The 14,052-nt window shown below is 45.7% G+C and overlaps 1 protein-coding gene across 5 annotated transcripts in view; it reads left to right on the top strand.

Moving 5' to 3' along the window:
• The window catches only part of ITSN1 (intersectin 1), a 224,493-nt gene that overhangs the window by 164,722 nt on the left and 45,719 nt on the right, over positions 1-14,052 (top strand). For all 5 annotated transcript variants that reach the window (XM_084626735.1, XM_084626738.1, XM_084626736.1 and 2 more), the window contains 2 exons: positions 2,041-2,207; positions 5,963-6,008. In XM_084626735.1, coding sequence (XP_084482861.1) covers positions 2,041-2,207; positions 5,963-6,008 — 213 coding nt within the window. The remainder of the gene's footprint in view (positions 1-2,040; positions 2,208-5,962; positions 6,009-14,052) is intronic.

Raw genomic sequence — 14,052 nt, 5'->3', positions numbered from 1 at the left:
GGTCTGTGTCATATGCCCTCCTGCAATCCTGGAAGAGGAAACATCTTTACACTTTTCCTTCCAACCCTATGGCGCCAAGTGTTTTGAGCAAACTCTGACAGGATCATGCCATCCTAATTTTGACCACACCAGCATGCCCCCATCAGTTTTGGTTCTCGGACCTGTTGAGTCTTTCAATTCAAGATCCCACACCTCTCTCTTAGGTCTCGGGGACATAGTTTTGCAGGACCGTGGCCAGACTGCATCCCAAACCTCGTAGCCTCTACCTTACTCCTTGGATGCTCAATGGCTGACTTCCCAGGTAGCTGTCTGTTCCCTTGGAGTGCAAAATATTTTAAATAGCAGAAAACACTCCCACTTATACTCACCTCAAGAAATGGAAGAGATTCTCCATGTGGTCGCAGCAGGAAGATACCTCTCCTTCAACGGCTCCCCTTCAGTCTGCTGTGGATTACATGCTTCACCTAAAGGTAAAATGACTTTCTACCATTTCCCTGAGGGTTCATCTGGCAGCTGTTGCCACATTCCATCCTCCGGTAGATGAAAGATATGTCTTGTTCCAACCCTACAACTGTTAGGTTCTTGAAAGGTTTGGACAGGATCTTTCCTCCTATTAGGACCAACACCATCTGGGGATCTGAATTTGGTTCTTTCTGTTTTAATGGGGCCTCCTTTTGAACCTATAACTATGTGATTTGTTTTCTCATCTCTGAATTAAGGTAGTGTTCTTGGTGGCTATTACTTTCGACCAAGAGGGTAACAGAATTTCAGGCTTTGCTGGCTATTGCTCCTTTTATGTTTATCTTTATGAACGTTAACATGTGTCACACCCCAAATTTCTCACAAAAGTGGTGTTGAATTCTAAATAAGCTTATATACTTACTAACCTTTTTTCCTAAAACCTCACTCTCTAAGATGAGGAAAAACTCCATTCTTGGGACTTCCATAGGGTGTGTTAGCCTTTTACCTGTTTAGAATATCTCCTCAAGTATTTGTCTCCTTTGCTGACAGGATGAGGGGGCAACTTGTCACTTCGCAGAGGATTTCTTCCTGGATCTCCTCTATTCATCTGTGCTATGATATTGCTGAGGTTCCACCCCTCAGAATTTTAGCATACTCTATGAGAACACAAGCAGCATTGGCTGCTTTCTTGGGTCACGTTCCCATCAGTAAAATTTGCAGGACTGCACCTTGGTCATCTATACATATGTTCATCACACATTATGCTCCCTTCCAAGCCTCAAACCTTGAGGCTAGATTTAGGAGCATGGTGTTGCAGTCCGATCTCCTATTCCATCTAGAACTGCATGTGGGTCACCTAAAGTGGAATGGACAAGTGCAAGCAATCGAAGAAGAAAAAAGGGTTGCATTACCTGTTCAGTAGCTGTTCTTCAAGATGTGTTGCACATGTCCATTCCACAACCCACCCTCTTTCCCTTCTATATCAGAGTCACAGCAAGTACTGGCTTCCGGAGTGAAGTAATTGAGAGGGGTTGGGTGGCTCCACCCCTGTATACTTTTGGCTAGCAACATGAATGTTCAGAGAGTGCATGCTCTGCCCTGATTGGGACCACTATGGGAAACAATTCTCCAGCTTCGGCGCACTGGCAAACATATACGCACCTCTAAAGTGGAATGGACATGTGAAGCACATCTCGAAGAACAAGTTTGGGTGGAGGTTTTTGTTTTGTTTTTTTAACTAAAAAAAAATAGTATATACTTAGGTCATGTTAGAGGTTTACCAAAAATAACTTCATCCATAACAGGATTTTTTTTTAAAGAATAGAAGGCTTTAAAGAATTTTAAGTAGTCTTGAAGAAGATCTAATTTAGAAATTTAAATATTAAACCTCATTTGTGAAGGAAGGGAAAACGTTTTGGAGTGAGGTGTTGCCTATACAGAAGCAATAGAGCAGAAAGCTATGAATATCTAACCTTTGGACAGGTCATATGGTGTTACCTTCATAAAGATAGACTTTTTGAAAATTATACTTTGATTCATCAAGCATTTCCCATTTTTTTTGAACAACTTCTCCTCCAGAATATATTGCCATGTACACATATGAGAGTTCGGAACAAGGAGACTTAATCTTTCAACAAGGAGATATGATTCTTGTGACAAAAAAAGACGGTGACTGGTGGACAGGAACATTGGGTGACAAATCTGGAGTCTTTCCTTCTAATTATGTGAGACTGAAAGATTCTGAGGTAAAGAGATATGAAACATTACAAAGTCTATCCTTTTTGTGTCTCATTTGTCCACTTTATAATGTTCATTTGATGATTTCAAGTCAGTGAATCATATGGAGGGTTTTTTTATCTTACAACTTTATTGGACATGAAAAAAGCATTGTTACGGTGAAATTTGAAAGAGATATTCCTGTATAAACTACCATGGAGTACCCCAGAGGTTCTCAACAGGGGGTTCACAAACCATTTCAGGAGGGCCACGGGGCCCTGTGGCTAAAACCCAGAGCCTGAGCCACAGCACTCCGTGTAGGGCTGAAGCTGGGAGCAGCATGGCTGAATTTTGAGTCCCGGTGCTCCCCCTGGGGCAGAAACCCTGAGCCCATAGGCAGAGTTGGAGGGCTACAGGGGTGTTACACCGTCCTCCCCCCTGAAACTACAGTGCAAGAGCAGGGCAGCCCCAGGGAAGCTCTAGCCCCCTCCACCTCCTTGTTTCCCCACGCCCTGGCCAGGTTGGAGGCGCAAAGCTTTGTCTTCTGCTGCTGCAGGGGGTTGAAGCTGCTCCTCAGCTCCCAGCCCCTTTTGCTCACACAGCTGGTAAGAGCTGCCTGGGTGAGCAGACCCGGCTCCATGGCTGTCAGAGCCCTCGGGGAACAGAGGCTGCAGGGGAGCCCTCCCGACACACAGCCGCTAGTTACCCCCCTGCCTGTAACCTGAGCTGTTTTCAAACTTTTTGAGCTGAGTCCCCGACCTTTTGAGTTATAATTTTTGGTTGCGCCCCACACCCAGACAGGCTGGGTGGCCTGCTGAGGTGAGTCAGGTGGTGTTCCCTTCCCAACCCCACCGTGTGGAGTTGTCTTGAGTCCCGCTGGCCCCTGCCTACCCAAAATAGAAGTCAAACTACACCTATTCCGGCACCCCCCAAACCCTGGCTGAGAGCCCCAAGTCCCCCATCTCCACTGGCCCCTAGAGTTTTTATAGCATGTTGTGGGGGGCCTCAGAAAGAAAAAGGTTAAGAACACCTGGAGTACCCTGGCACTTACCGTTATTAAAGGCCCGTATGGTATCATGTACAGCCAAATCAGAGTAATTATTGCTGTTTTCCAGTTAACAGTACTATGACCAAAGAGAATGGGCAGTAAGATATGACTTGAAACAATATAAAAAGGGGAAATATCCTAACATAAAATATTAATCTTTTCTTTCCAAAGCAAGGTATTGTAATAATGAACCCAAGGGAACAAGCCCAGGGGAAAAACTAATCTTACCCAATAGCCATATTCTGGTGAAGTTAGATTCATATCAATTTAGTTCCAGAAGTTCTGAAACTGAATGCGCTCCGACCACGTGTGTAGGCCCTGAAAGGGGGAATGTGTTTGTCAATATTGTTAGCTGGGGTGGACATGGGCGGAGATTCGCTTTTCTTTTCTGGAGATGGTATCTTGTATTAAACCTAAGAGATGTTTTCTCATGCACATTCTCATCTATTTGAGAATGCAATTGTCATCTATCAGTGAGTGTTAGCTGGGTCATTATGTGGTTGTCTGTATACACTTAAGTTCCTTCTTGCAACAAGATGAGAAATATACTGTATTCTACTGACTTACTGCACTTCTCTTCAACATAAAAATATTATGGTCAAGACTTTAAAAAATGGGGGTCTAAATTTAGGCTTCTAAACTCTTATTTGGATTGGATTTAGGTGCCTAAATAAGGATTTAGGAGCCTGTCTTTTGGTGCACATTTTTTAAAGTCTTGACATCTGTGTTAATGAGATATTACTGTCTCTGTGGGCTATATATATATAATATGGAATATTAGTGCTTATGTAGTCATCACTTAACTTTTTTCACTTTTTGGAAGGACTGAAGAGTGATACTTTTTTATCAGTAGTACAGTATGTAGATACTGAAAGGGCACTCATCTTTTCTATTAAAATAGAAAATACAGTTATCTCTTCTGTGATAAGAACAGGAGTACTTGTGGCACCTTAGAGACTAACAAATTTATTAGAGCATAAGCTTTTGTGGACTACAGCCCAGTTCATCGGATGCATAGACTGGAACATATAGTAAGAAGATAGATAGATAGATATATACACACACACGTACAGAGAAGGTGGAAGTTGCCATACAAACTGTGAGAGGCTGATTAATTAAGATGAGCTGTTATCAGCAGGAGAAAAAAACTTTTGTAGTGATAATCAAGATGGCCCATTTAGACAGTTGACAAGAAGGTGTGAGGATATTTAACATAGGAAAATAGATTCAATATATGTAATGACCCAGCCACTCCCAGTCTCTATTCAAACCCAAGTTAATGGTATCTAGTTTGCATATTAATTCAAGCTCAGCAGTTTCTCACTGGAGTCTGTTTTTGAAGATTTTCTGTTGCAAAATTGCCACCCTTAAATCTTTTACTGAGGGGCCAGAGAGGTTGAAGTGTTCTCCTACCTGTTTTTGAATGTTATGATTCCTGATGTCAGATTTGTGTCCATTTATTCTTTTGCGTAGAGACTGTCCGGTTTGGCCAAGGTACATGGCAGAGGGGCATTGCTGGCATGTGATGGCATATATCACATTGGTAGATGTGCAGGTGAATGAGCCCCTGATGGCGTGGCTAATGTGATTAGGTCTTATGATGGTATCACTTGAATAAATATGTGGACAGAGTTGGCATTGGGCTTTGTTGCAAGGACAGGTTCCTGGGTTAGTGTTTTTGTTGTGTGGTTGCTGGAGAGTATTTGCTTCAGGTTGGGGGGCTGTCTGTAAGTGAGGACTGGTCTGTCTCCCAAGATCTGAGAGTGAGGGATCATTTTTCAGGATAGCTTGTAAATCTTTGATGATGCGCTGGAGAGGTTTTAGTTGGGGCTGAAGGTGACAGCTGGTGGCATTCTGTTATTTTCTTTGTTGGGCCTGTCCTGTAGTAGGTGACTTCTGGGTACTCTTCTGGCTCTGTCAATCTGTTTTTTCACTTCAGCAGGCCCAACAAAGAAAATAACAGAACGCCACTAGCTGTCACTGGGTTGAGGGTGCCCAGTGGGAGCCGCGATCGGCAGAACCTGCAGACGCGGCAAGTAAACAAACCGGCCCAGCCTGCCAGGGGCTTTCTCTGAACAAGCGGCGTCCCAAGTTTGGGAAACACTGCAGTAGATTAAAGGATAAATCTAATCTCCACTGTTCATTATTTATGCAGTGCACTTTAAGAATAAATAAAACATGGTCCTGTTCTTGGATCTGACAGCCTAATGTTAGATATAACACAAGTGAGAGCAGCATGCAGGGGAGAGCAGAAGAGGGGTGAAGGTTTCAATAATATTACCAGCATTCAGAAGTACTGTTTTTCTGGGCAGACTTTTCATAACTCTGATGTGCAATAGGATTTTTGGATTTTCAGAGGTTGGTTCTCTATCTGGTTTAGCTGGAGCAATTTCGCCCACTGTGAACTCTGACTCAGATTATCATCTTCCCTTTAGATTGATGGGGTTCATGATCTGTCACACAGCTGGAAACCTTCCCAGATTCTCCAAACTAAAAACACTTTCCTTCCTAAACTAGTGAAGATGTTTGTTTTTAATTATTCATTATTCACTATTACAGATAATATTTGGGGTGACAATCCATCTGAGAATTGCTACAAGGATAGATCCACTCTAGGACAGTCACTAACTCTTCAGAGCCTTCTTTTGGAAAATGCTGTAGCAAAGCCATTTTGGTAGTCAAGAGAAATAAACATATGAATATGTGTAAGTTTTATATTTGCCTTTTTATTTTAAGGTCCCTGGAACTGCTGGAAAAACGGGAAGTTTAGGGAAGAAACCTGGTGAGTTACGCAGTGTGGCAACATTTTATTTCTCCTAAAGGTTATATTTGCTTCTAACAAAGAGTAAGAAACTTAAATAGGAATGAAATCTCCTTTGAAACAATTTAATAAGTTGCTCATTCTTATTCTTCCCTCTTTCCCTAGGTATAGCCCAGTATGTTGTTACCTTTCTTTAAACATTTGCATCTGCTTTAGGGTTTTGTACAGCATCCATCACGGCAGTATCAAAGCACCAGGTGGTTACAAAACTCGCCAAAAAACTGTTGCCTGAAAGTGAATGTAAATTCACATAACTTGGGGATAGTGCATATAACAGGGCAGTTGATCCATGAGGATTCTGCAGTTTTATGTACATGTCTGATAAACATGGTGAAGTACACATTCCACTTCAGATTATGGCATTCTGCCTGGAATCCTGCACAATTTGCTTCCCCAGCAGCCCACAAAACTGAGGGTTGGCCCTGTCTGTTGGTCAGCATGAAGGTTTCAGTGTTTCTAAATGCCCAGCCAACAGGAAGTGAAAATTCTAGTGAGATGGTTGAATGTTTTCAGTACTTTCTCTAAATAAAGGAGCAGCAAGAAGACTGGGCATTCTTGGCAGAAACTGGTAGTGGGTGGGGGCACAGGGACAGCTATTTTCTGAATTTTCAGAAGCAATACAAAACTGATTACAGACATGTCAGTGTTTATACAGAGAAGGGTTGTGTCTTCAAGCTGTATACGCACTGTGCTAAAAGGGTCCTAACTTTCTTGAGCTGGCTTTTGATTCAGTTGGAATTCTTCCCATGAGAATTCAACACTCAGAAATAATAAAGAATATATTCAGAATGCAATAGAGCTGTTTGTTTTCTGAAAGATTTCTAAGAGCCTCCTCTTTAACTTCCCGCTTCTCCCATGTAATAGGTGAAAATCTGAACTTGCAGGTATGGCATAACTTGTGTGAACTTGTAGCAATAATCCTCTGTGTGTGGGAAAGGGGATATTCTGAAACCTCTAGTCTGAACAAATAATTCAGTTTCTGTATTTAAATGGTGATTTGTAAGAAAATAGGAGTACTCTCATGTTCTGGCAGACAGATGAAGAGAGAGACAATTTTTGCTCCCTCCAGCAGACTTGTACAGAATAATACAGTAGATTAATATCATAATTATGGCTTGCTACAGTGGAAGATGGGTATTTCTGAGTTTTATCAGTTAAAACTAATTTTGATAAACCCCACATCTAGTTTCTCTCTTCCTGCTCTCTTGCCCCTGAATAGCTTTAGCTAAAATCCAGAGGCCCACAGAGTTTCTCCAATAGCAGTATATCCAACTTTTCTGCGTAATAGCTTTACTACTTCACTTTTGTAGAGTAAAATGCATATAACTATCATCAGTTCTTCTCCAGCTGTAATCCTGTCATTGTCCAGATAACTTTAAAAATGCTGTCTGCAGCCTCCTGCTTGCACACTGGACATGCTGCACCTTCAGCCCAGCTTCCAATTCTGATGTCTGTCCTACTCTCAGCCACCAATTCTTCAGCCTGCTCCCTTGATTCTATCCCTTTTTGACTCCCTTGCCCCCACCTCAACTGTCCCTCTCTCTCATCCTCAGTGAGCCACTCTTCTGCATTTAAACATTTCATCATTTCCCACAACCTCAAGCCCCTCAACATCAGTCTGCCTCTTCACTCTGAACATTCAGTTCAAAATCGGATTAAACAGTGTCTCCATTTCGTATAAACTGCCTTCAACCACCTCCACTTTAGGTTACCAGGAAACTTTCTGGACAGATCTCAAGGCTTCTGTTCCATTCTTTATTTCTCAATTTATTTGCTGCCTTCAACACAGCTGATTGCTCCTATTTTATGAAAATCTCTCCCCATACCTTCCAAGGCTCTGCGCCTGTGATTCTTTCTCTTCAACTGGTCCTCTTCTGAGTTCCCTAGCCGACTAGCCTCAGGTGTCACTTCTTTCATCTATGTGCTGCCCCAGTATAACCTCATTCATTCTTAACTTCCATTGTTACCATTGCTGGTGGGGAGATAGATCTAGGAGTCAATCACCATTTCCTGCTGTTCTGTGCAGAAACACATAGGCAAGTGTGTGCATGTGCATGGAAGAGTCTGCTCAGTTGCAGATTCACCTCTCCATGGCTGGGCATGATGTAAGGGCTCTCCTACTGCTTTGGCACTCCATGCTGACAGCAGCTCTGGCTCTGGGCTGTTCTCTCTTCCTGTGACTAGACCCTCCAGCCAGGCCACTTCTAGGCCTGCTTCTTCTGCGGAAAGCCAAGGCCAACGTGCCGATGGTCTGGCAGCCTAATTCGAGAGATTGGGTCCAACTCAGGCTTTTGGGGCCTGCCCAGCCCTTGGCTGTGTGGTCTTCACACCTCACCCTAGGTGGGCTGGTAGCGAAACCCAGCTTTACCCTCTACTCTGGGTTCCAGCCCAGTGACCTTGTACGAAGCAGATGATGTCTGTCTGTTCAGACCCACTTCTGTATCCCTGGGCTGCTTCCTGAGCAGCTAGGCCTTTCCCTGGCTGACTCTTCTATAGGTCCCAAGACAAAGGGGAGCCAAAGTAGTTATGAAGAACAAAAGGAAACTAAAAAGTCCATTACTTACCTGTCCCAAGGAGGCTCTGACATTTTAGAAGTCTATAGTTAGGTTCAAGCCCCAGCTGGTCCTTCCTTCCAGGCAGCTTATTGACTCAAAGGTATAGCCAATTGTTGACTGCACTCATGGTTTGCTCTTAAAAATTTTCAAGAGACCAAATAACTGACTTAGCCACATGTATTGTCTAAAGACAAAAGAGTACAATACGAAAAGGAGACACATACATCCTTCTTCTGGGAAGCAATTGTTATCTTGCAGCGTATTCACCTTACACAGGAAGTGTGCTTTAAAAGTACATATTCTTCTCTGAGTGCTGTCCCTGTGGGTGCTCCGCTCCAGGTGACGGTGCGTCCCAGCGCCGTTGATCGGAGATCTTTGGAAGCAGTGCCTAGTCAGGATGCACGTGCTCAGCTGCTGTCTCGGGGTCTCGTTAGAGTCTGTGCGCACATCCTGTGCCCCCCTCAGTTCCTTCTCAACCGTCCTTGGCTGAAGGCAGGACTCGGGGCAGTGCTAACACTCTTCCCTGGTCTCTGAAGGAAACAATCACAAAAATATAGAAATAGGTAGTTAATAACATCCCAGTTGTTTCCCTTCCTTTAGAATAATTACTTAATTTAAAAAAAAACAAAAAAAACCCACTTTTTTTCCTCAAGCTCGTCTCCCGTGGAGATACTCTCCCCTGGCACTCCAAGTTCAACAATGCCAGGGGCTTCAGGATTTAAAAAGTGTCTCCCCTGTCAGGACTCTATGCCAAAGTCCAATGGACATTCACGCTAGATGAAGTGCCAAGGTGAGACACACGTCCCTGCTAAGCACCTCCACTGCACAAGCCTCAAAACCAGAGCTTGTCATGACAGAGACCTGTGGCTGAAAATTATTCTTATGCGGAAATCCCTGCAGCCGCCTCCGGAGAAGGGCACTGTTAAACTCTCTCCCTCATGCTCCCCAGCCAGGTCTGAACCTATTGGGAGCACGGCTTCACCCTCTCAGGCAGAGAGGCAAGAAGCCCAACTGTCTCCAAGCAGAGACTTTCACAAGGGTAAAGGGTCTCCTGCAAGATCGTTACCCTCAGTGCTGTTAGCGCCGAAGGCAGGAGCCTCTGACCATCCCAGCCGCTTTCGCGGAGCGCAGAGCCAGGGACCCAACTTCCTGTGCAAGGAAGATCTCCTCAGCACCGGCCTCTTCAGCACCAAAAATAGACCTGGTGCCAACAGTGCGCTCTGCTCCTGTGCCGACAAGAACGTTGGCACTGAGCCTGCCTGCTGCTCACATAGCAGCAGCAGACCTCCCGCAGGGCGCACACAAGAGACCCGCAGGACCGGGGAAAGCTAAACAAAAGTCTGTGCATGCCTCTGAGCAGAGACCTCGCGCAGCACACTCAGACCCAAGGGAACAGCAACAACAGTTGCTGAGTCAAGATGACCTTTCAGTGGCACCTGAGCCTAACTCTCCGCTCCTGGACACACAGTGCTCACTCTTTGACCAGCCACTGTCCCCACCTGATCTGGCCACCTTCACTGACAGCAAGCCTGATATGCAGCAACAGCAGGAGTTCTCCCCACCTGCCTCTCCTCCTCCACCGAAACCTTTTACACCTCAGACCACGGTGAACAACCATCAGCTTCAGTTTCCCTACTTCGCCCCACCGTGGGCTGCACCTTATTTCTCTTATCCAATGCGTTTGCCTCATTGGTACCCTTGGCCAGCTCCTACTGCCACTCGACCTCATGCTTCTTGCACGAGACCACAAGCTCCTTCTGTGCCTCCATCTCCAGCTCCATCTACTTCTAGAGGACCTGAACCCCCCTCGGAAGATGTGGGCCAGGGACCATACCCTGATTCGCTGACTCCTAACTCTCCATCAGCTCCAGACAGAGCCCTCATGCCTCCGCCTCCACAGAATGTGGACAACCTGAAACAGTTCCAGGAACTTTTCAAGAGGGTGGCACTCAGCCAAGACATACCTTTTAGAAAACGTCCAGGAGACACCACACAAACTCCTCAAAATCCTTCAACCCTCTGCACCCTCAAAGATAGCACTTCCCATAAATGACGCACTCCCAGAACCAGCTGATGCTCTCTGACAGACCCCATCTCTATCTTACCAACTTGCAGAAAGGCTGAACGCAAATATTATGTTCTTGCTAAGGACGTAGACTTTTTATTCTCTCACCCACAACCAAATTCTCTTGTAGTGGATGCAGCGACCCACAGGACAAAACAGTCACACTACTGGCCCACCCTGCAAGACAAGGACCTCAAACGTGTTGACACCCTGGGTCACAAGGTTTATACCTTCTCCACTCTGCAATTCAGAATTGCAAACTACTCCACCCTACTTGCAAGCTATGACATTGATAACTACAATAAACTCTTTGACTTTACTTCACATTTTCCAGAGGACAGGAGAGCAGACTTTAAATCAGTCCTTGTCGAGGGCCAATTTGTTTACAAAATGGCCCTACAAGCATCTCTAGACATGGCGGATACAGCTGTCCATACTACCATAGCTGCTGTGGTTATGTGTAGAGCTTCCTGGCTCTCTGCATCAGGTATCCCCAAAGACCTGCAGACCAAAGTGAAGGACCTCCCCTTCAATAAAGACAAACTTTTTTCCAAACAAAATGGACAAGGTCCTTCACATCATGGAAGACTCTAGAGCAACCCTACGCACCCTGGGCATCTACCCATCAATTCCCAGGAGACAACGGTATCAACCTTACCAGAGGCCACATACACCACAGTGTCACTGGCCTCAGAACAGACCCTACAACGTGCCTAGAAATTGCCCTAGATCTCCTAAGCGCAGACAAAACCAAGCGCAAACAGCTACTTCTCACCCTCCGGGAAATAAACAACAAATTTGAAGCGTTGGTTGAGGGTCTGCAGGACCACTCCTTAACTCCGCTGCCTACTTGCCCATTTGGCCACGGCCTCCAGACTTTCCACCATGCCTGGCAGAAGATTACACAGGACCGTTGGATCCTAGAAATAGTTCAGTCCGGCTACTCCACCCCTTTTATATCCCACCCTCCTACCCTTCCCCATCCCTCTTCAGGGACCCCTCTCACAAGCACCTACTTTGCATAGAAGTGGATCATCAACGTGATCCCTGATCAAGTGGAACCTGTGCCGACACAAGCTCTACCTTCTGACCAGAAAAAGACAGGGGGATGGAGGCCTATTCTAGACCTATGCCGACTGAACAAATTCGTAAGCATACAAAAATTCAAGATGGTCACACTGGGCACAATAATACATGCGCTGGAACAAGAGGACTGGTTCACAGCCCTTGACTTACAGGATGCCTATTTTCACATATCCATTCATCCGTCCCACAGATGCTTCTTATGCTTCACAATCGGACACGACCATTTCCAGTACAGGGTACTCCCTTTTGGACTCTCCACAGGACCGAGAGTATTCTCCAAAACCCTAGCCATAGTCGTGGCCCACCTCTGCAGACATGGGATTATACTTTTCCCCTACCTAGACAATTGCCTCATCAAGGGCAACTCATATGCCTAGACGCTTCAAGTTACCCATTTCACCATCTCACTCTTCCACACTTTTGGCCTACAAATAAACGCCCAAAAATCTACCCTGATGCCTACACAGCAGATCAAATTCATTGGCGCTCACCTGGACTCAGTTCGAACCAGAGCCTCACTACCACACACCAGATTCCTCACTATCCTACACTTCACACGTACGCTCTCTGTTTGTCCCAGGATACAGGCAAGAATTTGCCTGCAGCTCCTTGGACACATGGCAGCCACTACCTTCGTGGTCAAGTACGCCAGGCTGCACATGAAATGTCTTCAGGGTTGGCTCAACGCAAATTACAAACCCAGCAGGCACAGCCTCTGCACGCTACTGACTCCTCCAGCGAACGTATTAGCTTCCCTACAATGGTGGACGAGACCAGAGAACCTTTGCATGGGCTTTGCCTTTCAACAGCAATCCCCCACGCTCATGCTCATCACAGATGCTTCCCTAATCGGCTGGGGAGCACATTTGAGGGGACACAGGGCACAAGGCCGCTGGTCCGTGCCAGAGACGCGTCTACACATAAACCTCCTAGAGCTCAGAGCAGTGAGACAAGCCTGCCTTCACCTTCTTCCCCTCATAAAGAACAAATCTATCCGGATCCTAACGGACAATATAGCGTGTATGTTTTACATCAACAGACAAAGGGGAGCACAATCGCACTCCCTAGGCATGGAAGCCATCCGATTATGGAATTGGTGCATACAAATTGTTGCGTCATACATACCCGGCTGTCACAACACTACTGTCGATGCGCTCAGCAGACACTTCTTCAGAGAACACGAGTGGGAATTGCACCCCACAATACTACAACAGCTCTTCGCCCAATGGGGCACCCCGTCAATAGACCTCTTTGCCACAACCCGGAATTGCAAATGTCACCTCTTTTGCTCCAGAGCGGGATTCGGGACTGCATCCCTCGGAGACTCATTCCTCATCCTGTGGAACAACTCTCTCTGATATGCCTTTCCACCAATCCCTCCGATACATAGGGTCCTTCGCAAAATCAGAGACGACAAGCCCCAGGTCATACTCATTGCCCCAGCTTGACCGAGACAGTCATGGTCCTCCATGAACTCTCCCCAACAGACCAGATCTCCTTTCCCAGGACAACGGACAAATTCTTCACCCCCAGCTCCAGAAACTCCACCTGACAGCATGTTCCTTCATGGTTCCAGACCCATGAATTAGCCTGTTCTGAGCAAGTCCGATATGTCCTCCTGCATATTAGAAAAGACTCCACTCATAAAACTTACCTGCAGAAGTGGAAGCAGTTTTCCCTGTGGTGTTCAAACAAACAGTTATCACCCCATATCGCAACCCTTCCTAACATCCTGGACTACCTCCTAGAACTAAAACAGAACGGACTCTCGCTCAGCTCCATCAGGGTACACCTAGCGGCCCTTACCACCTTCCATGATTCATTAGACGGATATTCACTCTTTGCCCACCCCACCATAAAACACTTCCTCATGGGCCTACAAAATCTCTACCTCGAGATTTACCCTTCTGCAGCTGCATGGAATCTCAATCTCATTTTTCACAGTCTTATGAAACCTCGATTCGAGCCCTTAGCTACTTCATCTCTTCTTCATATGTCCATGAAGGTAGCCTTCTTGGTTGCTATAACATCAGCAAGGAGGGTAGGGGAAATAAGCGCCCTGATGGCCTACCCTCCCTACACAACCTTCTCCAAAGACAGTAACCTTGCGACCCCACCCTAAATTTCTCCCTAAAGTGGTATCCACCTTCCACCTTAACCAACCAATATACTTACCTACATTCTATCCCAAACCTCATGTGACTCCACCCGAGGCAACGCTGCACACCCTCGATGTCAGACGAGCACTGGCCTTCTATTTAGACAGGACTAAACCATTTTGTAAGTCCTCCCGCCTATT

Source organism: Lepidochelys olivacea (assembly GCF_965140295.1).
Source record: "Lepidochelys olivacea isolate rLepOli2 genome assembly, chromosome: 1".
In the NCBI taxonomy this organism is placed as follows: Eukaryota; Metazoa; Chordata; order Testudines; family Cheloniidae; genus Lepidochelys; species Lepidochelys olivacea.
Note: the sequence above shows the minus strand (reverse complement) of the source record. Positions and strands in the feature narration are given on the sequence as shown.